Genomic DNA, 26,272 nt, shown 5'->3' on the forward strand with positions numbered 1-26,272 from the left:
GTGACAAGGGAAGGCAGGATACTATGGTGGCACAAGGGAGGGATACTGCTATGGGAGCCGAGGAAAGTTTCTCAGGAGTTACTTTTAGGCTAAGTCATAAGGGTAGAAGTAGGAGTGAGCCAGGAGTCAGGGAGCTTTGGATGGGGTCACCAAAAGACAATGCTAGGAATGAAGTAAAAAGAAATAGCTGGCAGGATTCCTGGCTGACTCAGTGGATTAAGCATCTGCCTTTGGCTCAGGTCATGATCTCAGGGTCCTGGGATCAAACCCCACATTGGGCTCCCTGTTCAGTGGGGAGTCTGTTTCTCTCACTCCCTCTGCTACTCCCCGCTGCTTGTTCTCTCTTTGACAAATAAATAAACAAAAATCTAAAAAAAAAAAAAAAAAAAAAAAAAGACTAGCTGGCCTTCATGCAGACTAAAGCACAGCTTCCAATTATTTCAACCCCAGATTAGACTAAGTCTCTCTGGTGCGTTAGTGCCCAGGTCTAGCTGAGGGCTTCCAATAGCAAAGAAAATGTTGCCTCTAAAGGACAATAATGATATCCTGGGCCTCAAATGAAATAAACTAATATATAATATAAAATTACACCTAATATATAGTGTGTCCCAGGAAACTTTATATCTATAAATAATGGCAAAAAGAATTATTCCCAATGTTTCCTTTAATTATTTTATGTAATTAGAAGTTTACTAGATTTCTAAATATAATAAAGGAGTTACAGTTCTTTTACAGAACAAAAGGAATAAAATCTTCATATTTATTCCTACAGAGCATTGGAAAAACGTAATTGAGAGAAAAAGTGGTTAGAAGGTAAACAGAAATATGTTTTAATGTAATTGGGTAATACATAAATACAAAAGAAAATATACAAATCACTTGCTTATGATAGGTTTTATTCTCTTTTTTCCATAAGGAACCATGAAGGTTATTTTGGATAAGTCAGTGATGGTTGATGATGTAGTGGAGAAATGCAATTTGCTAAGAATAAAATAACAAAGATAAACCTATATTTTAAGAATATCATGGCTCTGGGGCGCCTGGGTGGCTCACTCAGTTAAGCGTCTACCTTCATTTTAGGTCATGATCCTGGGGTCCTGGTATCAAGCCCCGCATCGGACCCCCTGCTCAGTGGGGAGTCTGTTTCTGCCTCTGCCCCTCTGCTCTGCTCATGCTCTCTCTCTCTCTCAAGTAAATAAATAAATAAAATATTTGAAAAAAAGAAAAAGAAAGAATATCATGGCTCTGTCACAACCACTCGTGTGAAAAAGGCATATTTCCTAAAATTTTTGTGTTGTTCTCCTTAAGTTGGGGAATGTTATTCTAACTAGCAGCGGATCATGGCAGTTAACATGTACCTAATTAATGGGAAGTTCTTGGTCAACATATTTAGCGTACCAATGTTCCATCTACAGTAGAAACCTCGGCTTTGCATTCTAAGCACGGCTTCCCTTCTGGGAATAGAAATCCCTCTCTCCTGAGAAACGTTCCTCTCTTCCCTCCATTCATATGACTTTCTTGGTCTCCTTGGCTACTGCTGATTGGTAGCAAATGGGCACTTGACTCAAGGCAGGGTCAAACAATTCTTGGATGTAGGAAGAGAGAATCAAGCCAGTCTTTCTAGTGTTGGTGCTGTAAGAGGTAAAGCTTCTGAGTTGTCAGCAGCCAAGTTTCCCATTCTGGGAACCAAGGAGAAAAAGAAAGAAGCCAAAGCACACACAGAAGCAGAGACTAGAGTCAGAGAATCTTGAGGATATTTAAGTCATAGGACTTAGTAGAAGCATAGCCATATCACTGCCCTTCCCGCCGTCTTGATGTTCAATCTTCCATGAAATATCTTAAATAAATTCTTTCTTTTGCCTACTCTTGTTTAGTTGCGGTATCGTCAGTTGCCAGAATAGAACCCTAATACACCATTTTCCTTCAGTTTATTTTCTTATTTTTTGATTGATGTATAATTGACATACAATATCCTATTAGTTTCAGGTATATATCATAGTGAGTCCATATTTTTAGACATTATGAAATGATCCCCAAGTTAATTCTAGTTCATCTGTCACTGAAGTTAGCAGAATATTACTGACTATATTCCCTATATTGTATATTGCATACCCATGACTTATTTATTTTATAACTGGAAGTCTGTACATCTTAACCCCCTTCACCCATTTTGCTCACCCCAGCCCTCAGTGCTCTGGTAACCCACAGTTTGTTTCTTGGATCTATGAAACAATTTCTGTCTCATTTGTTCATTTGTTTTTTAGATCCCACATACAAGTGAAATCTTATGCTATTTGTCTTTCTCTGACTTATTTCACTTAGCATAACACACTCTAGGTCCATTCATGTAGTTGCAATGGCAAGATTTCATTCCTTTTTTATAGTTGAGTTTTATGTATACATCCCATCTTCATTCATTTATCTATTGCTTCTGTATCTTGGCTATTGTAAATAATGCTGCCATGGGCACAGGGGTGCATATATCTCTTCAAATTGGTGTTTTCATTTTCATTGGAAAAATATCCAGCAGTGACATTGCTGGATCCTATAGTAGTTCAACTTTCACTCTTTGAGGACCCTCCATACTGCCTTCCACAGTGGCTGCACTAATATATATTCCCACCAACAGTGTACAAGGATTTGCTTTTCTCTACTTCTCCACATCTTGTCAACACTTGTTATTTTTCATCTTTTTGATAATAGCCAATCTGATAGGTGTCAGGTATCTAATGATGATTTTGAATTACATTTCCCTGATAAGTATTGATGTTGAGCATCTTTTCATGTGCTGCTGGCCATCTATATGCCTTCTTTGGAAAAATGTCTATTCAAGTCCTTTCCCCCTTTTTTAATTGGTTATGTTTTTTAATACTAAGTTGTGTAAGTTTTTTATGTAGTTTGGACATTAACCCTTTATTGGATGGATGATATGCAAATATCTTCTCCCATTCAGTAGGTTGCTGTTTTGTTTCGTTGGATTTCTTTCTCTGTGCAAAAGTTATTTTATTTATTATTTTATTTTATTTATTTTAGCTTTTGTTAATTTATTTTAGCTTTTGTTGCCCTTGCCTGAGGAGACTGGTGCAAACGAATAATGCTGATGCCTAGGACTTACAGCCTAGGTTTTTTTCTAGGAGATTTATGGTTTCCAGTCTTAACATTCAAGTCTTTAATCCATTTCAAATTTATTTTTGTATCCTGTATATATGTGGTTCTCTTTAAGCATAAATTGAATATTTTCTTTTTCTAAGATTTTATTTATTTATTTGAGAGAGAGAAGGATGGCACACATGTGAGTCAAGGGAGGGGCAGAGGGAGAGGGAGAGAATCCCAAACAGACTCCATGCCGAGCACAGAGCCCAACAGGGGGCTCCATCCCACTGTGCCAAGATCACAACCCCAGCAGAACCCATGAGTCAGACACTCAGCCAACTGAGATCCACAGGCACCCCTAACTAGAATATTTTCTCAATGCCAAAGGATAATCTTCAGTCAATTACTTGAATTTCTCATACAAATATAAAATCAGACATCAGACTGTTTCAGAATGTTTCAGAACATTCGCTAATTCAGCAAAATAGTCTAAGAGTTTCCAAAGAAGAGGTGGAAAGAATATGAGATATAAAAACCCATGAATAAGTATTTAGGGACCATCTTGGCAAATGAGAAACTGGAACATTATAGGGATTGAGAGAATTGGGGAAGATGAGAAAAGAGACATATCTGAACAAATGTAACGAATCCCTGTTTCAGTAAAGTACCTGCTTGGTTTTAACATTTTAAAAAATTATTCAATATAAATGACCTTATTAATTTAATAGAATAAAAAAGAAAAGAAATTATCATTCAGCCTTCCAAAATTCTGATCTCTGTTTTCTTAGTGAGACTACCATTTTCCTCTTGGGCTGCCCCCTTCCTGTACTACAGTTGGAAAGTACCTCTAGGCATAAAGCCAGGATTATTCTAACACTCATCTCATTTGTTTTCATTCTCTCAGGGATCAAGTTTCTGTGCTGTGTCTTGTCTAATGCCCAAATCTTTGCATCATATATTTTGTCCAGTTTTCTAGATGATATAGCAAGACATAAGTTCAAGACACTCTCTTATGACCAAATAATTACATTTTTAAAATACTGCTCTACCTGTCATGTAGAAGAGATTGTGGGAAAGTATGAGTTATAGGCAGGGAAATCAACAAGGAAGCTGGTGTAGCAAGATGGCGGCTTGGCTCTGGAAGGTAGTGGTGGAAATGGGAAGTAGACAGATGAAGCATGTTTTCCAGGTGGAGTTACCACACAAGGTATAGTATGGGCACAGGAAAGGGGAGACAAGAAGTATCAAGGTTGATGTCCAGGTTGACGTTGGTGCCATAATTTAATGTGGAAGGCTTCAGGAGGAATAGTTTTGGGTGGTGTGGATGGAGGGACTACTAACTCTTTCCCGTCCTGCTCCCTCTCTAGTCTTTTGCTACTCATCTCCAATTCTGCCTCACAAAATTCCAACACATTATTTGGTACAAACTGATGTTTGGACTAGTGTGAGGGCATGGGGAGTGAAAGAGGACATGGCTATGGTATCTTTTTATTGAACCCATGCACATAGTATTAAAAACATAATTGATTTATACAAGGAATGAGTTCTTAAGGACCCTGCATATGTTCAAAGTGGTAATGGGTATCATCCAAGATTGGATCACTAAAGCCATGAACAAATAAAAGGAAGACACAAGTTGGTAGATAGCGTATAAAAAACAAGGATCTCTGGGAAAAACAATAACAACAACAAAGATCAAACAGAATTTTCATAAGAAGGAAATCATTTTTACTAAAAGGGTTCCTTGCTAAATAATTACTTCTGTCACCTCTTAAAACTGGTTTTTATCCTCTCAGTAGAACCATACTAAGGTATACTTCAAGAGTGCAATGACTCTGCTTCCTTGGAGACAACAGCACCCAGCCCCTAGCCCCCAGAGATCTACAGAGGTTGATTGAGAGATTCCTACTCTATTGGCCATGAGGGATTGGCCCAAAGGAATGCACCCAGACCCTACGGAGCCAAATTCCTGGGAAACCTAGAATTTGGAATTAGGGTATGGAGATGATTAAAACAAGTTAGTCTATATGAAGAAACTTAAACACAACTGTAACACGTAAGCTCAGGAACTGGGAATCAGGAATCCTCTAATAGTATTATCTTCTGGCTCCTCTGGCCTCCTGAGCCATGGCCTTGCTTGTCCTATTCACTGCCTTGCTAGTGTTCAGCTAAAAATCTGCTGATGATGAAAGCATAGTCTGGTCTTTCTTATTTGGTTAGAGCCCCGTGGCTTTCCTGGCTGACTCAAGCTAACCTCCATTCTCCTTAGGCTCAAGGAGACTAGCTGGGACTTCGACCAGTGTCTCTTGAGTCCTGACTAAGTCAAACAGAAACTGAGGGAAGCTCAGCAAAGCTGAAACTCCAAGCCTGTCCCACAGCATATCGCCCCACCAATTCTCTCTGATGTATCTGGATGCCTGTTCCGGGAGGCAGGTTGCCCAGGAGTGGGATGGGCAGTCAGGTGGTTTCCCGGAAACCCACACAGGAAACAGGGTGAGTCTTACCCATCTAACACAGAGGGGAGACACCTCTGATTGTTTTTGCTCTTCTCCATCTTATAATTTCTTATGGCTACAGCTAACAGGAGATGTGACTATGTCTTAACTTCAGTCTTCCAGAGGACTTCAGCAAGACCTCACTGTCCTAAGTGTAAGGAGCAATAGCTTAGAAATGGTTAACACGGGGCGCCTGGGTGGCTCAGTGGGTTAAGCCACTGCCTTCGGCTCAGGTCATGATCTCAGGGTCCTGGGATCGAGTCCCGCATCGGGCTCTCTGCTCAGCAGGGAGCCTGCTTCCTCCCCTCTCTCTCTCTGCCTGCCTCTCTGCCTACTTGTGATCTCTCTCTGTCAAATAAATAAATAAAATCTTTAAAAAAAAAAAAAAAAAGAAATGGTTAACACTGGGACTCCGGTGTCAGCCTTCCTGACTTTTAATTCTGGCCACTCCCTTCTTGGATCTATGGCCTTTGGTAGGTTCCCGTGACCTGTGTGTGCCTCAGTTTTTCCATGTATTAAAATACAGCTTGCTAACAGTATTCTCCTCAGAGGGTTTTATTAAAGGGCTCCTGACAAGTGATTGATGCATATTAAGTGTTCAGTAACTGTCAGTTATTATTATCGCTCCATTACCTTAATCCTCTGACCTCATAATCTAAATGAAATTGCTTGAATTTCCCATAACAACATAAAAACAAATACAATACTAGTAACTGTTTCAGATTATACACTAGGGAAAACTCCTCCTACAAGATTGATTTTTGTTTTTGTTGCTATATTCTGCTTTCCATTAAGGTTCAACAACAGGATAACAAAAGCCCTAAAAGTAACACTTAACATTTATTGACCATTTATTATGTGTGTAGTTCTAAGCTAAGCATTTCATATCCATTAGTTTAGTTAATTTTCCCAACCACCTTTTTAGGTAGGTACTATCATTTTCTCCATAGTAGGTTTCTGCCAAGATTTAAGCTAAAAAGAAAACAAACTTAAAACTTAATGGTTTGTTCTTAACTACATAGAAGTTGTGGGGGTTTTTTTGTTTGTTTGTTTGTTTTAATTTGGCAAAGTAGTGGGTTCTTCTGTTGGAGAGCTATAAACAGAGCTAGGTCAATAAATAAGAGCTCTTTCAAATGATGTTTAACTTATGTATATGCTAAAACATTATTAGGAATTTTTCATGAATTTTTAAATACTTACAAGCTGGATCTTATAATTCAAGCTTTCAAAATAACTTGATTTTAAACAGAATATTCAACCTGTTCAAGACTATTTGTAAAGGAACTTGAGAAACATGAACTTTTGTTTTTTTCCTCTATAAATGTTTGACACTTATCTATACATTATATGGTATACAATTTTACCAGTGAAAATACTAATTATTTCATATAAAATATCCTTTGCACTTTATAACAATTACCTGTTAAGAAGGTTCTCTACTTCTTGAACTTCTGCTATGGGCTCTTCATTATCAGAAAAAAGACGAGCTTGAAATTTTCTATCTTGGAAATCATACAGCATCACAATAATAAGACTGCTCAAATGATCTGGCTACCAAGGGGAAAGACACATAAAGGAAAGTATACAATTTTCCATTCCACTATTTTTTCATAAGAGAGCAGAAATATGACTATTTTTACATAGTCTGGTTGTACTGGGAGATAGAGGACTTCCAAATGGAAAAAAAAATTCAGCAAAAAAAAAAATAAACCTTTTTAAAAGATAATTTTTGCTATGTGCATCACGAAGAAAGGACTAGGATCAGAATTAGAGGTAGGAAGGAGTTCAGGATGTGTTTTGAAGAAACTAGTTTTGATTTAAATCTAAAGACTTTTTAGTAATTTCTAAATAACAATCATGAGATAGCTAATTATATAAAGCTTGTCTACTTACTATTGTGGTACTTGGGAAGATATAGCTGTCTATTAACATAGTTTCCAAAATATCTTGAACTGTAAGACAAGGAAAATGTCTGTTACTGAAAAATCAAAACTGAAAATGAAAACTTTAGAATCAAAATACACTTTAGACAATACAACCCCTTTATCTTCCTGTCTACAATTCACCTCAACTCTTGACAAAGACTAAAATTACAATTACATGATGAATACTTGGCATCTTTATGAGTCCTGGACCCTTAGGACCCAGGCTCCACATGGAATCCTAGTTAAAGGAACATTATCAGAATAGCTAAAGTAATAATAAAGGAATTCCAGCCATTAATTTATGTCCTTTGAAAAACATTAAAGAGGATACAATTTAAATGTCTTATCATTTTTAATGTATCACAGGATTAGATTTGCTAATATCTTATTTAGGAGTTTTGTCCTATGTTTATGATCATGAGGCATATTGGTCTGTCATTTTCTTTTTTTGTAATATCCTTGTCAATGTTGGGATCAGGGTTATGCCGGCCTTGTAAAGTGGGAAGCGTTCTCTCTTCCTATAGTCTTTTGAAGAGTTCATGTTAGATCAGTATTACTTCTTACTGAAATATTTGGTAGGACTCACCAGTGAAGACATTAATAACATTTCATCTAAGTCCCAAATGACAAGGAGTTAGCCATGGCAAGATCTGAGCGGAGCGAGCATTGCAGACAGAGAGAGAATTGCAAAGGTACTAGGTGGAAACAAGTGGATACATTGAAGAAACTCCACACAATGCAGTTACAACTCATTAAACTATACACACACGCGTGACAAATGCTTTAATCAGTTGAGCAGAAACCTAGGCTAGCTAGCTTCAATTCATTCAGCCTACTATATGCACAGCACACCCTGCATTTGTTTTTATTTGGGAGGTGGGAAAACTAAACAGAAGTGACTAAGGGAGCACAGACTCCAGTTTCCAGAAGAAATCTTTTGGAAATCATGATCCATATTTGAGCCATCAATTATGGCTGTATTATACAAGGCAATATCCTCATTTCACTTACTGGGAAAATAAGCTTTAGTTTTATAAACTAAATACTTGCAAAGCAATTCCTAGCTACTTCATAGGTTTTCAGCATGGGTCCCAATTTTTATCACAGAAAATATAGTCATCATAGGAATGAAGGCATCCTAAGGAAGCAGACCCACTCAGGTCACAGAATTTTGAACAATGGAGATGCTTAACTCCTAAGAAAGAGAGGAGAGGCAGAATGAGAGAATGATGATTTTGACAACACTGCGTTTTTCCTTTGGGGGCTCTTGTCAAAACTGATAGCATCTCTGGGCTGCCTTTGATACTGTGCGGAACATATTACCTTTGCGTATCTACAATTTACCTAACATGCACACAAAGTGATATCAACATTAATAGTAACCGTATACTTTAGATAGTGCTTTCTATGTGCTACACCTTGTTCTAAATGCGGTCCATATATTCTTTGAACTCTTATAACAACCATGTAAACTAGATATCATTATGATCCCAATTTTATAGATTAAGAAATGAGGAAAAGAATGGTTAAGTAAGATGTTCGTAGTCACACAGCAAGTGGCAAATCGGGGATTCAAACCTAGACAGTCTGGAACCAAAGTGCGCATTATTTATCGCAACAATATTATGCTGCATTTCTTTGTCTTCCTCTTAATAAAAAACCAGAGTGGCCAAATAAAACACTTTGCCAGCAACTAATTTGAGTTATCAGGATTTACTTGGAGACTGTAAACCTTGCCTACCCTATCTAGTTGGGCACGATAACTTGAATTATTATTCCCTGTTCCCCACTAATTAACGGCTGTTCTCTTTAGTCTGTTGAAGAGAACTCATCCCTATTGCTCAGGTTTTCAACATGGAGGTCTCTTCCATCTGCCTGTGTGTCTCCAGGATGTGCAGGAGAGAGGTCTACACTTCAGCTGAGTCATGGATTAAATGAGAAGTCTCTAAATCAGTAGTAAAGTTTCTGCAAGCCACCTGGCTGGAGATCTAAAGCCATGTCCCCAGACACATTTTTTTTCCCTCTCTCAGTTGGTTCCCAAATCAAGTATAAAGGAAGAGGGCTATTGATTGTACCCCTAAAATTCACATCGATCACCCTTCATTCCTCCCATTCTGGAAGAGACGTGGAAGAAACTCCTTCTTTTGACTCTCCTCTAGGTTCTCCCTCTTTATTTTTATTATGTTTTCATAGAGTTCCCTTCATATGAGGGATCTCTAGAATCTTCACTTCAAGAATATCAAATGTAATTCTACAATACAGATAGATGCAGTCTGTGTGTATGCGGAAGGAGGGAAACAAAATTGTTTAAGTCTTTTTTGGCAAAACAGGGAAAGGAAGCTGGCATCACCAAATATAAAATCATTATACAATTAAAATAAAATAACATGGGACCATAAAAAACTAGGATCAAGGATGGGGTTGCTATTCTACCACCCCTTCCAACCAGAAGAAATACTTCCTCTTTTTAACCATCTTCCTGCAAGTTCCTTACCAGATCATTTAATCTCTTCTTGAGCTTCCCTCAATTTTTCATCTGCAAAATGAGAATCTTGCAACCCAAAGGACTGGTTTATCAAATGACATAAACTTTTTTGAATTACAAAGAGCTATGCAAATATATTATTATTGTCATTCAAGAAAACTTACATGAAACCAGAGCTTATGGGGTTATGATCAAGACAATTTTCCTAATGAATCACTATGCAGTCAAGATATAACCCAGCAGGTGTCTGGGGGAGCCTGGGTGGCTCAGTCCTCAAGACTCTGACTCATTTTTTTTTTTTTTTTTTAAGATTGTATTTGTTTATTTGTCAGAGAACGTGCACAAGCAGGGGGAGTAGCAGGCAAAGGGAGAAGCAGGCTCCCCGTGCAGGAAGACTGATGTGGGACTCCATCCCAGTACTCTGGGATCATGACCTGAGTCAATGGCAGATGCTTAACCAACTGATCCACTCAGGCGTCCAAGTCTCTGACTCTTGATTTCACTTCAGGTCCTCATCTCAGGGTTGTGGGATCAAGCCTTAGCCCTGCATCAGGCTCCCCACTCACTAGGGAATGTACTTCTCGCCCTCTGCTCCTCCCCCACTTGCACATGTGCACACAGGCTTGCTCTCTCTCTCTCAAATGAATAAAGTAAAATCTTTAAAAAAGTAAATAAATAAATAAAAAGAATTGAATCAGCAGGCCTGGGTGGCCAAACTCTGAACATTTCAACGAAAGAACTGGCCCTGCAAGTTCCTGGGAGATAACCTCTATAAGCCTTTGGAATAGCTTGCCTGATCCAAGTGTCCTAGTTTACATGGGCATTGGCAACACGATATCAGCATGGCCTCTGGAAGAGCTCAAGACTGAGTAAGGTCAGCCTCAAGAGCACTCCTGTCTATACGACTGACCCAGTAAATACCCTGGACAGCGAGGCTTGGGTGAGCTTCCCTGTATACTGCCCCCTACACGCTACAGTGCTTCATTCGTGCTGTCGTACATTGTTGTTAAGAGAATTAAGCATTGCCTGTGGACTCCACTGGAAAAGGACAATAGGAATCTTGTGCCAGGTCTCTCCTGGATCCTGTCCTACGCACCTTTTTCTGGTATTGATTTTAAATAACCTTTCACCGTGATAAACTACAACCACGAGTAGAGCTTTGCTGAGTTCTGTGAGTCTTTCCAGTGAATCGCTGACCCCGAGGGTGGTCTTGGGCTCCCCGTCTACGGTTTCTAATTCCCAAAGCCATAACCAAATCATACATTGAGCATTTCTTAGGTTTCTCACTGACAGGTGTAGAAGATTGTGAAATGAGCTGGTCAATGCCATAGTCAGTTCCTAGGACTGAAAGTTCACCAACTGCTGTATATACCCAGAGAGACTGGAGAAAGAATTAAGCCAGCGATAAGATCAACAATTTCAGGAAAATCCTTTTCTTCGAGTGTTCTTTTTTCCTTAATTGTTGTTCATTAGTTTATTTCTTAAGAAATTATTTTCCAGATTTTCTTTTTTTTTTAGTATTTAGAATTCCTTGAAACATCCAGAGATTCTTTAAAAAAGCAAATTAGCTGCTAGTACTCTATTCTTTGATAGAAATAAAACTTAAAAGGAATAGGCTATCTTTATTCCCTTCTTTAGCAGAAAATTGACTTTGGGGCTATTTAGTAAAGCAGGAGTAGAGTTTGTCTTCATCTTTAAAAAACATACTGAACTCTTTCAACCTTTAAAAGCTAATCAGGTAAATACACTCTCTGGTTTGAAAGAGCTTATACACAAAGGACATCAACAAAGGAGCAAACAATAAAACTGAAAAACAACACAACTAAAGGAATATACTTAACACTTATGTAATTAAGGACTTTTCTCTGTCATTTATTTCCTTCTCCTTATACTGCCACATGAAAAAAAAAAGTAATATGATATAATTACCTATTCACCAAATTCACCAATTAAAGGGACCATTACCCAAGCTCTCTTTAGTTTGTACATTAACCTTTTCAGCATTATTGCTCCTATAAAACCAGAGAGAAGAAAATCGAGAATTTTCTTTTCTGAACTATGAGTCCCTGAACCTACACTGTGCAAGCCAAAAATGAGTTTATAAAGTATCATGTGAAAATACTGGTAGAACACTGATAATACAGAAGATAAAAATGAAATGCACAGAGCATTCCATATTTTAAAGCAAAATGCCAGGCTCTTAATTATCTTGGAAATCTAATGCATTTAGAAATTCTGGTTCTATTCTATTTGAATATTCAGAAATTATTGAGATAATAATTTTAGCAAGATAGTATTATTATAAGAATATAATATTTGTACCAAGTAAACAATGAAAGACTTTTAGTATTTGAACCTACATTAGAATTAGAATTTTAACAAAAATGAAAATTTCAAGCAAAAGCAGGTTTGTAAAGGCCTATGACAATACTTTATCTGAATGGGATTCTCTGGGCCATTAAAAAATATCAAATAGTGACAAGGCCCTTTCATAAAACAGAAATAAAGACCAAGAAAAGGAAAAAGATAATGTAGTACATATATCACTACAGCATGACCATCTAGTTAATGTGTTGATTTTACATAGAATAATTTAAGAGTTTTAGTACTGATTAGTACTGGGCATAGCTGCCCAGTCTGCCTTTCACTGTTGCAAGGAGAGAATGTAAAAATGTTCATTGGGCTCATTATTTAAAGTGCAACAGCTTGGTCTTTAAAACTACATTTTTTTTTTAAAGCATGGAAACAGTGGATGGGACAGCCTGAAAGATTACACTGGAAAAGAAAAAATGGTTAAGACAGATTTAAAAAGGAAAAAAAAAAAACAAACAAACCAAAAAACCCCAAAACCTCAAGCAGGAGAATACAAACGAAAACTAAAGAGAAATTGCCTCTTAACATCAAATTTCTCTCTATTTTGACAAATTCCTGGCTTCAGAGTTGAGCTGCATCATGTCTGCAAACTACCTATATATATATATATATATATTTTTTTTTTCCCCACATCTAAGTAATTAATAGGACATTTTAGTTCGACTCAACAATTGTTAACTGCCTATGTGCAAAGAGGTAGAAGGCCCAGGAAGTACTAATACTAAGGAAATACATGAAAATTCATGTTGCCCTTTCAAGTTGTCTTGTTAGGAAGGGCACGTGCTTATCATTTCAGCCAGGCTGCTAAAATAATATTTCTGGAACTTCTTTTTTGGAACTACATTCAGTCAGTTTACAAACTAATATAAACGTTAATATCATATAGTACAATATACTGTAATATAAACTATAAAGTTCATAGCTAGTACAAAAACAAACACCTCCAGACTCTTTGCTTGCTCTCACAGCAACAATATCTTCTGTCCTAGAGTCAGCTGCATAGTCAGAAGCTGATGAAGTTAATCACAACTAGGGGCGCCTGGGTGGCTCAGTGGGTTAAGCCTCTGCCTTTGGCTCAGGTCATGATCTCAGAGTCCTGGGATCCAGCCTCCAGCCACCCCCAAACCACCCCACCCCCTGTCGAGCTTTCTGCTCAGTGGGGAGCCTGCTTCCTCTTTCTCTCTGCCTGCCTCTTTGCCTATTTGTGATCTCTGTTTGTCAAATAAATAAAATCTTTAAGAAAAATAAAAGTTAACCATGACCAAGGGAGTCTGAAACACTGCATTTCAAACCCTGGAGGCAGATTAGAAAGGGGCATTCTACAGAAGTTTGGAGGAAAAAATATGCCAGCTCCCAAAATTAAGTCTACTGGTTATGAATGGGATCTCCTTAATTGGGGCTGATTTAATTTTGATACTCATTTTGAATATATCACACCCTTTCTTCTTACTCCATCTCTGTTCCTCTCCCCCACCCTCTTACTGGTTTTTATATTTGTGAAAGTTCGTACACTAATAATATACCAGATGTCAACAGAGAAAATGCAAAGAGATAACCCAAGGAGAGGGAACCCTGTACTTGGATACTTCGGTGGATTCTTAACTCTTCGCGTTAGTGGAGCTGTTTCCTTGATCAGTTTCATGACTGTGCTACCATCTATCGAAGCCCAGGCACGGTGCTAGGCCCCGGCAGATCTGCAGTGAAGAAACAGTTCTGGCCTTAAAGAGCTTATTTTACTGGAACTCTCCTCATTCCTTCACATCTGCAACTGACCCAAGAGAGGTTTATGGGAAACAACCAAACCTGGTGTGTGGAAGGGGACGCGGGCGGGGGCAGGTGCGGGCAGTGGGGGTGGGGTGTGGTTTGCACTCCACAAATTCTCTCATTGTTTTCTTTCAGTGCTGATCTTTAAAGCTGTTACTACTCACACTTCAGGGCACTGAAAGCCAGCTCATAGGACGACCGCTGAAAGGCTTCATCCTCTGACTCGGGCAAGGACCGCAAGGGTTCATTCCCGTACTTTATTAAGCCTTGCTCCGGGGACTTTTCGAATCGAATTCCCTGGAAAATGTTTGCGGCCATAACGTAAACGGAGTCGGGATAGCCTGTTTTTTCGGGTAAGCCAGGAGAGCTTTTTTCGCTGGGCGAGGAGTCCGCCGACAGCGCCAGGGAAGCGAGGTGGGAGATCCCCTCCGAAGTTCCGTCGCTCGAGAACTCCAGCTCGCTGGTGGCCTGGAGCATGTTTGCGCCTGGACCGTGGCCGGTAACTCCAGGCTGAACTACAGCTCAGAGCTTCCAGGACGTGGTTTTCCTCGTACGTCGAGCATCTTCTCTGTGAAAAGAACAGGCTACCTCGGTGAATCTCTCTTGATGCAGGACCCTGCTGGTGACCCACCCGTTGAAGACTAAGAGGCGGCCTCTGCCGGCGGATGCGAGCGTCGCACACTAGGGGCCGGAGGACCCGGCCAAACCTCCCCAGTTTCCGAAAGCTGGGGGGGGGGGGGGTCTGGAGGGGCGAGGGGGGACTCGTCTCCCAAGCGACCTTTCCCGAGGCCCGTTTGGGGGTAGCGCTCCCCACGAGCCGCGGCTGTGGCCCCACGAGCGCCCCTTACCCTAGAGGGCGGATGTTTCCCGGGGCTTCGGGGACGGCGACGCGGCAGCCGCTGTCCTCGGGGCCCCGGAGGCTGGCGTCTGAACAGTGCCCTCGGGAGCCCCGGGACGGCGGGGCGGCGGCGGCGGCGGCAGTCTGGTTCCAAGGCAGCCTCTCCCACCGGCCGGGTTTGCGGCAGGGCGATCGCGACCTCCGGCGCTCGCTTCGCTCTGGTTCCCGAAAGCAGGGCGCGCCTCCCGGCCTCTCCGGGTCACGCACGGTGGCCCTCGGCGGACGCGGCGGCGGAGCGGGGTGGAGCGCGGCGCCGATGGACCCGCGGGACTCGGCGGGCCGGCCGGGACCCGGGTCTCCATGGCAACCGCGAGCGGGCCGGACGCCGCCGCCGGAGGGCTGTTCCCGCGGGATTTGCCGCCTCTCCCACGGCGGGGCGCTCTTCCTTCCGAGGTCCGTGACTCCTGTTCCAGCCTCTCCTCGAAACCGAAGACCCCCTTGCACCGTTGGACCGCTCGGTCCCCAGGGTCGTCGACCTCCCCGGAACCGCTAGTGGCAGCCTCTCTCCCTACTCGCCCCGGACGGTTCCCTGGAAAGCGAGAATTTTGTGTCGCAGATAGCACCCGCCTTGGCGCGTGTAGCGGGGCGCAGGAAATGTTACAGCGGACGGATGTAGAGAGCTACTGGGGGGGAAAAGCGGGGCTGGGGGAGGGGAAAAGAGCCTACTTTATTTCCTTACTCTTTAGAACAGTGGATGTCACATTAGACGGACTTCCAGGGCAAGTTGGGTAAAGGTCTTTGCCAACTTAAGACGAAGTCCCTCCTTTCCAGGAATTGCCTGCAAAGAAAGACTTGGCTGAAATGGACCCACAAACTATCCAATTCCCCTCTCTCCATCCCCCAATTACAGCGTGCAGCTGCGGACAAATATAAACCTCCCCAAAGGGTTTTACTATGGCTACCTAAATTTTTGAGTCCACCTGGTGAACTCCTCCTACTCAATCTCTGAAACTCAGTGCAAACATTGCCTCTATAAATCCTTCCTGATGCTTGTATTAGGATATAAATGTAGTCACTGTGACAGAGACGCAAAATAACCATTGGCTTCAACAGAGCAAGTTTATTTCTCACATCAAGTCCTGTTGGCACAGGGGCTCTCCTCCACAAAGTCATCAGGGACCCACACGCCTATTTTATGTGGCATATAAGGGCTTTGACCTTGTCCATTTAATCCAGGGGGGCTTACCAGCAGGTCCATTGCCAGCCAGGGGTTGGGGGAATAGAGGAAAGAGACACTCCTTTCAAGGACATAACCTGAAATGTACCCACATCACCTGGCCAGAACTTAGTGGCATACCTAAAAGCAAAGAGAGTTGGCATATGTGTCCCACTTGAAATCAAGGGAACTATTGCTATGGAAGAAGGGGAGAGAATGGATATTGGGAAACAATTACCAGTCTCAGCTACAAACCTCTGTTTCCCACCGCTTTATCCACTAATCCACTCACTTCCATTTTCCCTGGAATGTCAAGTGTTGCCTCTTCTATGCTCCCATAACATTTTCTACATGCACGAATGCCTTCCATCCATCCATAAGTTTAATAAAGAAATATTAAATTATTACCATGTATCTGGCACCAGGCTCAGCCCTAGAAGTAAACATGAATGTACAGAAATGATCAGGCACCTTACCCTCAAGAAATTAATGGGTAGATACATGTGTACTTTGGCACCATTGAATTTTTATTATAAATATTTGTGAACATACTGTATTCCCACTTTTTCTGCCATCTTGCTATCATGTAGCCCATAAAACACACACTCTTTAAAAGTTTTATTATCTCTTTATTTTTATTATATGTAATATCATTTTATTCCCAGATATTAGTAAAATATCACTGTCTTCCACACACACACATGCACAGAAGATTACAAATATGAGGATCCCTTAGGGATCATGATACATTTTATTATGTATCACACAGTACACAGCACAATCTGCTGAAAATGTGGGGCAATAGCTAGCTATAAACTTTAAAATACTATTGTCTTTCGAAATATAATTTGAGGAACTTTTTATTTTTCCATGATAGGTCAATGTAAGTGACAATTCACTGTATTGAAAATGAGATTTAATGGGAGCCTCTGTCCCCAAAGTAAAGCTTAAGCAAACAGTTGTGGGCAAGTGAATTCATGGTTACTATTTACTTTAATCATGTGTCTAATCCTCCTTACCTCTCACTTCTGGTTAATGGTCTCATTGTGGACTTAAATCTCAGGGAAAACAGTACAAAAGTCGCCATAGAGATAGGTGTGTGGATTCAACTGTTGTGAAAGCAAGGCACTAAAAAACTGTGGTCTTTGTTAAAGTTACTCTCTGCAGTTTGACCAGAACATTAAATCAGAGATAGGGTAGAAAATTAAAAGTTAGTTACCTGGAGCTTAAAAGAACCCAAAGGAATGATTTTCTTTGGGGGGGCGGTGCGGTGGGGGTGGATAGAGTATTTGAAATATTTGTAAATTAACATTCCTTGCATTTGACTCAGAGTAGCCACTGTATATTAGCAAAGCAGGTATTCAGGATACATATTCTCATTGCTTCAAAACTCTGGACGTATAAACTGAGTGCTCAGTTCCACTGAACTAGTTATAGAAATGTAAAAAGCATATGAAACACAAAGAATTTTAACTGTGTTTTTAAACACCAAGGCTCCGTTTATAATTATTGCCATTTAGAAATAATAGTCTATTTTCTTTGCAACAATTCTTTTCCTTATTCTTCTATATTTTATAAAGTTACCCAGTGTTCCATTGTGGACCTAAGCTATTTCTAACCAGGAACTTTGGGGCACGAGGGCAGGTATCAGAAGCCCTCTTTATCTGAAGATCGTTAGGGATGCATGGGTAAGCTACATCTTGAGACTGATAGTCAGGTGCTGAAATATTCTATCCCAGAGGAGAAGAGGGTGGTAGGTGCCCAAGGAGGCAGGAAACTCACTCTAAGGTGGGTTAACATCCTCTGATATTGGGTGAGAGTTGGTGCAAAGGAGTACTTTGCATATCAAAGAGGGTAGCATTATTCAAGTGTCCTCTTGCCCAGGCTCTGTGGAACCTTGTCCCAAACCCACAAGGAAATGTAAGATGTCCCAAAAGGAAATGGTAAGATGATAATGCAAAGATCCTTTTGGGAAGATCAAAATACAACTGTGGGTTCCTTACACAAGCCCATCAAAGATGAACCAAAAGAGCCATAACCACTTGCAGAGGAGGGAAACAAGAAGTCTCAATTTGGACAGCAGACAGCTGGGCTGGAGCAAAGTCCTGAAGGGTGAAGCCAAGTGGAAAGGAACAAAAGTCCAGACCATTGCAGTTCATAAACAACATCTTTAGAAACAACATTCTGAAATTTAAAAGCCAAATATGACAAGAGCAACTAAGGAGGGGTTTGAGTAACTTGAGATGCAACAGGGAAAGAGGTTCAAGAGGTTTTTTTGTTTCTGTTTTTTAAAAGATTTTACTTATTTGACAGAGATCACAAGTAGGCAGGGGGCAGTGGGGTGGGGAAGCAGGCTCCCTGCTGAGCAGAGAGCCCAATGTGGAGCTCAATCCCAGGACCCTGGGATCATGGAGGCCTCAACCTACTGAGCCACCCAGGCGCCCCTCAAGAGGTTTAATATCCCAGCCTTGACTGTCTTTTGTGGCCCAGGAGAAAAGATGTTACAATAGACAACCATTCCAACAGATTGAACCAACACAGTAGTTTCCCAGGGTTGGTCATTCAAGCCCACCTTTGTGGATTATTTTTCCATATCCCTATACCACCACTTCTACTATTTACTCAATATTTTATTTTAAATCAGGATCACAGTTTTACATACATAAAAAAAAAAAAACTGTAAGGAAAGTCAGCATCATTTGCCATATATATAAATAACCACAACAAAAGCAAAATAATACTATTAAATTCTAACAGTGTATCAGGGCTCCGGGCTTAATGTTGACTGCTCTCCGTTAAAAAGGAAGATGAGGAATGTTAGAGAGATGTTAAACACCAGTACAAGAATTAGACTTTCTCCTTGTCAGAAGGATCAAAAGGGCCTTGAATAAAGCAGGTTTCTCTTTATGTATTTGATACTCAATACTAATTCAGTATATCACATCAAATCATCTCCCATACCTTTGATGGTACTGGCTCTGCATTTAGGAAAACACTGTTAAGATATTTGAATTCAAAAGTTAGAGAAAAAAGCTTCCTCTGAAACAAGAGGGAGAAAATATAAGAAATTCAAAACTGGCAAGAAGACATGAGAAGGATCTTGTGTCATCGCTTTTCAGCCTTTTGGCTAAGACCAAGTGTAGAAGGACCTTGTGTCACAGATGAACTCAGTCCACGTACATGGCACAGTAGTAGTGGGAACTTTGAAACTAGATAGAATCAGAAGACCTGTTTTTTAGTCCTAATGTCATGAATGATTTGCATAACCCCAGGCAAGTCTCTTTGTTTTTTATATTTGTTTCTTGATATGTTGAAGTCTGTGATTTATTTACTAAGAAAAAAGTCTGAGAAAGATTGGCAGTCAATAGGGGAAATATATTTAAATATCTATTTAAATATTTATTTACCAATGTCTACTTAAAATTTCTATTCAAAAGTTTATTTTAGCAAAAGAAGGCATAAATGGAAGAATAAAAGGACCAAGACATAAGACATATAGGAAAAAAAAATAGAAAAATGGTAAATATAAATCCTGCCTCATCTGCAGTTGCATTAAATGTAAATGGATTAAATACTCAATTAAAGAGCAGAGGTTAGAATGGATTTAAAAATCCAACTATAGTAGAATGGATTTAAAAATCCAACTATAGTAGAATGGATTTAAAAATCCAACTACATGCTGGCTACAAGAGACATACTTTAGATTCAAAGATACAAATAGGTTGAAAGTGAAAGGATGGGAAACTATAGCCATGCAATAAACTAGAACCAAAAGACAGCTTGAATGGCTATACTGTTATCAGACAAAATAGACTTCAAGACAATTGTTCTAGAAGTCTTTGAACATCTTGGAAAATAAGTCTTAGACTTGAACACATCAAGATATTTTAGCATTGGCAAAGGGGTAGTAAAATTGTGGCAGGTCTAAAAATTCTGTTGAATGAATGATTTCATTGAGAGTTCTGGATGTGTGTTTTGGATCAAAACAAAACACATGCCTCAATGTTAGAATATCATAGCAAATCAGACTGTATCAAAGAGGTAAAGCTACGTTTTTTATGGAGATCCCTGACCTATTGCTCAGAATACATAATCTAATAGGCATGGATTTCCTTTGTGAAATGTCAGAGTCACCTTACACTGAAATTATACATATTGCTTTAGAATTTAAATGCTTAAAGCAAATAAAAGAAATGCTTGAGCAAACATAAAAGAAACACATTAAAAACTAAATTATTATTTCCTTTTCATGTTCTAAAGTTAAGGATCATGAAGTGTCATATGAATTGGTGAGAAAAGTTATTTTATGCTTTGATATAACTAAACAAAAACTTCCCACTCCCCCACAAAACTAACCTAATCACTCCAGACCAATCAGACACTCAAAACAACAAAAACTCTGAGACAATAAGGACTCCGCACTAGGTTTGAGTATACGTATTCTAAACTAGATTCAGGGAGCCATCTGCTGGTAAATTAATGAGTTGTCTCTGGTTTTTGTTTTGTTTTGTTTTGTTTTGTTTTTAATGGATGTACAGTTAAGGTTGCTGGATAATATACAGGATGTTTAGTTAAATGTCTAGTTAAACAAATTTTTTAAAAAAGATTTACTTGTTTGTTTTAGAGAGAGAGAGTGATGGTGTTAGCTGGGGGAAGGGCAGAGGGAGAGGGAGAGAAAGACTCTCCAGCACACTCCCCACTGAGCACAGAACCTGACATGGGGCTTGATCTCAGACCCTGAGATCATGATCTGATCTGAAATCAAGAGTCAGATGCTTAACCAACTGAGCCACCCAGGTGCCCCCCCAACAAATAATTTTTAGGATAAGTATGTCAGTACAATACTTGCTCCATATGCCAATGCTATTTTGTCTTAAAATTTCAATTATACTCTTCCAAGTGACTTGGAAAATGTTTTCTTGAAATTCAGATAGAATAATTATTTAGCAATATACTCATTGCTATAGTCACAGGTTCCAGCATGAACTGTTTCTCTTCCCTCTTCTTTTTTCTTTTCTTTTTTTAAGATTTTATTTATTTATTTGTCAGAGAGAGGAGAGCACAAGCAGGCAGAGTGGCTGGCAGAGGCAGAGGGAGAAGCAGGCTCCCCGCTGAGCATGGAGCCAATGCAGGACCTGAGCCGAAGGTAGATGCTTAACCAACTGAGCCACTCAGGCGTCCTTCTCTTCCCCTCCTCCATCTGTGTCCTTATCATTTTTTCCAGAGTGGATCCCAACTTGAGGCTCGAACTCACAACGCTGAGATCAAGAAATGAGCTGAGACCAAGAGTCAGATGCTTAATTGCCTGAGACACCCGGGTGTCTCTCCTTCTCATTTTTAACTGAGTTCTTCTTCTTTCCTGATGGTACGTTCTCATATTTAAGTAATCTGAGTTACAACTAATGAATGAAAAGTCAGATAATTCATTTTATTTTGGGGGGTACCTTTGTTGCAGATACTACTTATCTTTAGAAAAATTAAAGGGGTCTATCTGTATATTTTATTTTTGACCCTTAAAATTTTTAACTTATGTTTTGAAGTGGTGATTTACTTACATGGTTTTACATTTGATACAAATTGCAGAAGAATATTCAGTGAAAGTTTTCCCACACTAATCCTCCAATAACCTGAAAGTTTCTTCATGTACAGGCATACAAGTGAAAGCATACAATGGGGTCATCTCTCAAGGAAAAAAAGGTACCACAGATGGCAATGAAAACCATTTCTTTCCTCATTAGTTGTGGTTTTTAATTGAATGGCTTCATTTTATTTCAGCTATGGGGCAAATAATAGCAAAATGTATTCTCTTAAATCTTGGTTACATCTGAATCATTGACTGTAGTTGTAAAATCCAATTAATGAAAAACCTGCATTATAAAATATCACAAGATGGAGATGTTGCTCCATGAAAGTGACAGTTAAAGAGCATGAGGGAAAAAAAAAATCTTTTGTCTCTTTTTAAACACCTTTATTTTCTTTTTTATCTTGCTCCCTGTCTTCTGTCATTCAAAGTAGTGAGGAACATTCAAAGAGCCTGTGTTCAAATCCCTGATTAGTCTCTTTCTCTTCATAATTCTGAATTAAATTAACCTCTAGAAGCCTTAAGATCATCTATAAATTCAGCCTTGTGCTCTTGTTGTGAAGATTACATTAAATAACATATTCGAATTGGCAAAGCCCTCCAGCGAAAGCCACCAAGAGCACATCAACATTTGAAAGAGTTGGAATTTTCACTCATAGCAGTGAGGGAGAATGCACACCATGGGGAGAAGGGCCTGTTATTAGGAGGGTGTTAGGAAGGACCTATTATAAGATTGTGGCTGTGGTTGGGTGATTTGTGGTAGGCCCAAGGAAGCAGTGTTCACTCTGTACTGAGTGCTGTCAGAATGCAAGGACCATCCATGGTTGGGTATCTCACCATCTCTGTACAGTGGTTTCCTATTTTCCATATTTTCTCTTTCTGCAGTTCATTACATTTGGTCAGCCAAGGTTCAGAAGCAACTGATGCTCCTGACACATTGTCAGTGGCCTACCGCTACATCCATAGTGCCTATGCCACTCACCTTGCTTCTTCTCATCATGCAGGCATTTTATCATCTCACGGCTTCACAAGATAGGTGAGTACAGTTCAATAAGATATTTTGAAAGAGAGATCACATTCAAATAACTTATTACAGTACATTTTAAAAATTGTTCTGTTTTATTATTGCTGTTGTTCATCTTTTACTGTGCCTAATTTATAAATTAAACTTTATCATCCCTATGTTTGTATAGGGAAAAACATATTGAAAACAGAGCCCTTTAGATCTAACTTTTTTTTTTTTTTAAGAATTTAATTATTCATTTGAGAGAGGGAGCGCAAGCAGGGGGAGTGGAAGAGGGAGAGGGAGAAGCAGGTTCCCTGCTGAGCAGGTAGTATGATGAGCAGGTAGTCTGATGCCATGCGGTGTTCAATTCCAGGACCCTCAGATCATGACCTGAGCTGAAGGCAGTCACTTAACCGTCTGAGCCACCCAGCTGCCCCTCAGATTTAACTTTAAAGTTCATTTATCCGGGACCAAAAGAGAATCTGACCTAGGAGTAATTTCCCCCCATTACGGAGGCAAGTCTTAGTTTTCTAAAGATTATTATTTTTTTTAATTTGACAGAGAGAGAAAGCACAGGGAGGCAGAGAGGCAGGCAGAGAGAGAGGGGGAAGCAGGCTCCCCGCTGAACAGAGAGCCCGATGCCAATGCCGGGCTCTATCCCAGGAACCTGAGACCATGACCTGATTTGAACTCAGAGGCTAACCCACTGAGCCACCCAGGCACCCCCTTAATAATCTAAAGAGTATGTGTGAATTCTCAAGTTTTCCACCCTGGCTGTTAGGAGCAGGGACTATCTCTGGCCTTCGGTGAGCTCCAAGAAGTGTTTACTTTTTCCTATAATCTTTTCAGGTGGTTCTTGTGTAACTTCCTCACACGAGTTCACTGAGAGCACTCAGCTGAATATTAAAGGGGCCCATCTGTACATCTCCAGATTTGTCCCTCTGATCCTCTGCTCTGCTGTGTACATGCTATTGACCTTGGCTCCCTTGGTCGTGCAATTCCGTCTCCTCAACCCAGAAGATGGCCAGGCTCCGCTTGCGCTCCCAGTTCCTGGAGTCCTGGAAATGTAGTGTAGCCAGTAAGCTGAAGGCAGCTCGAGTTTTATCTCACTTGCTTTCCATCTCAGAGATCACTGTCCTTGGTTGCCTAGGATCAGTATCTTGAATGCTCCCGTTTCCTACATTTTGTGCAGTTGTTTTTAATTGTTTCGGGTGGGAGAGTAAATCAGATCCTTGATATTCCATATTGACTAGAAGCAGAAGCTGTCTTAAAAAAAAAAAAAAAAAGCATCATATATTAAATCATTGGGTTAGAATTAAGTTAGAGTGTCTTAAACAACAACAAACAAACAAATAAACACTAGGACAGTACTTGTCTTGGTTCCGGCTGCTGTAACAAAAATCATGGACTGGGTGGCTTATAAATTTCTTTCTCACAGTCTGGAGGTTGGAAGTCCCAGATCAGGGTGCCCAGCATGGTCAGGCTCCTCTGAAAGCCCTCATCTGGGTTGCAGACTGCTTGCTAATTTCTTGTGTAACAGTGAGCTAGCTCTCCATCCTCTTCGTACACAAGCCCTGATTCCATTCATGAGGACTCCTCCCTCATGACTCAGTCCTCTCCCGAAGGTCTCTCCCCCAAATACCATCACACTTTAGGGATTAGACCTCAACATATAATTTTTGGGGAGAGACAAACATTCAGTCCATAATAACACCAAAAGCAGATTTTATTACTCCATATAAAGAATGCCTTTCTATAGCCAGTTATACAAAAATGGAATAGTTTTGCCCTGAAAAGAAATATGTTCCCTGACACAAAGTGTTATAGGCAAGAGGTGATAAGCATTGTCTGAATAGTGTAGAAGATATGCAGGTATGGTCAACAGCTACAGCCTACAGGCCAAATCCCACCACCTGTTTTTTTAAATAAAGTTTTATTGGCACACAGCCATACCCATTTTTTTAATACCTATTGTGTATGTGTATCATCCTTTCCTGATCTTCATAGCCTTCATGAAGGCCATGCCCTTCAAAGCCCAAAATTTCTTATCTTTCTCAGAAAAAATTTGCCAACCTTGGATTAAAGCATCAAATACGGCTGATGTGACAAAATGGCTTCTTTGATCCCTTTTCAACTTGTGATTCTATAAGTCTGTGAAGGCAGGGAGCAAGTTTATTGTCTAATGCAGAATTTGCATCTTCCTCCATTACGTATCTGTATTGACTTGAACATACTCTTCTCCTCCCCATCTCACTTCCTTCGGTACAGTTGATCCTCCCCAAATACCCCTATGTTTGTCCTTCAGCTTTACGTCCCTCCACCACTTACATATTCCTTGTAATGTGGTATCATTCATTCCCTTTCCCCTACTAGTTCTTCTACTTCTGCTTCTTTTTTTTTCCTCCTTGCCTTTCCTTTTATTCTTTTACCTTCTCTTCCTTTCCTTCTTCTTTGTCCCCCTCCTCTTTCCCTTCTTCCTCCTTCTTCCTCTTCTCTTTTATTTGGTAATTATTAATCGAACACCATACCAGACAGTATTCTAGACACTGGGGCTATAGCGCTGACAAGATAATCTCTGCGAGGGGCATCTGGGTGGCTCAGGCATTAAGCGTCTGCCTTCGGCTTAGGTCATGATCCCCGGGTCCTGAGGTCGAGCCCCGAATCAGGCTCCCTGCTCAGCGGGAAGCCTGCTTCTCCCTCTGCCAGTCGCCCTGCTTGGGTCCCCTCTCTCACTCTGTCTCTCTCTGTCAAATAAATAAGTAAAAATCTTAAAAAAAAAAAAAAAAAAAGATAATCTCTGCCACAAAGCTTTCATTGGTAACCCAATCTTAAAAGCACACCCATAGTATGTTTTCAAGTCAAAAATAAATGACTGTCACCAAAAAGTGTTTCAGAGAATCCAAGGAAAGACATGCTCACCAACTTTCATGTGCCAGAAAACAGAAAACATGGAATGATCATTCCCTAGCAAGGCAGGCTTGCTTCCACAACTCTTGTCAGCTTGCTCTCAATCTTAAGCGCAAAAACCTTCTGATAACAAAACATTTTATTTATTTATTTTTTAAAAAGACTTTATTTATTTATTTGACAGACAGAGATCACAAGTAGGCAGAGAGGCAGGCAGAGAGAGAGGAGGAAGCAGGCTCCCCACCGAGCAGAGAGCCCAATACAGGGTTCCATCCCAGGACCCTGGGATCATGACCTGAGCTGAAGGCAGAGGCTTTAACCTACTGAGCCACCCAGGCACCCCAACAAAACATGTTAAATTTCAACCAGAATGAGAGTGAGAAAAAAATTGGGCACCACTGCCCCCAAAGAACAATCTCAAGGTCACATGTGATTTTGTATATGTCCCAGGTCGAAATGTTCTCACCTGCAGTTGCTGAAAGAGGCTTTCTTTGGAGCATGAAGGTACACTTACCGAAAGGGCACTGAGAACATGAAATAAATGATATTTCAGGACCTACCAGTGCCCCACAGCCGATCTTCCACATTT

At 40.2% G+C, this 26,272-nt stretch overlaps 1 protein-coding gene across 3 annotated transcripts in view; it reads right to left on the reverse strand.

Annotated features, from left to right (window-relative positions):
• The window catches only part of NSUN7 (NOP2/Sun RNA methyltransferase family member 7), a 58,460-nt gene extending 43,352 nt beyond the window's left edge, over positions 1–15,108 (reverse strand). For all 3 annotated transcript variants that reach the window (XR_014311187.1, XM_082728840.1, XM_082728839.1), the window contains exons 1-4: positions 14,984–15,108; positions 14,300–14,703; positions 7,482–7,540; positions 7,009–7,139 (exon numbers count right to left, since the gene is read on the reverse strand). Coding sequence is in view for 2 of the 3 variants with exons in the window: in XM_082728840.1 (XP_082584966.1) it covers positions 7,009–7,139; positions 7,482–7,540; positions 14,300–14,612 (503 nt within the window). In the remaining variant the exon portion in view is untranslated. The remainder of the gene's footprint in view (positions 1–7,008; positions 7,140–7,481; positions 7,541–14,299; positions 14,704–14,983) is intronic.
• Between the last annotated feature and the right edge of the window lie 11,164 nt (positions 15,109–26,272).

Source organism: Mustela nivalis (assembly GCF_964662115.1).
Source record: "Mustela nivalis genome assembly, chromosome: 4".
Classification (NCBI taxonomy): Eukaryota; Metazoa; Chordata; class Mammalia; order Carnivora; family Mustelidae; genus Mustela; species Mustela nivalis.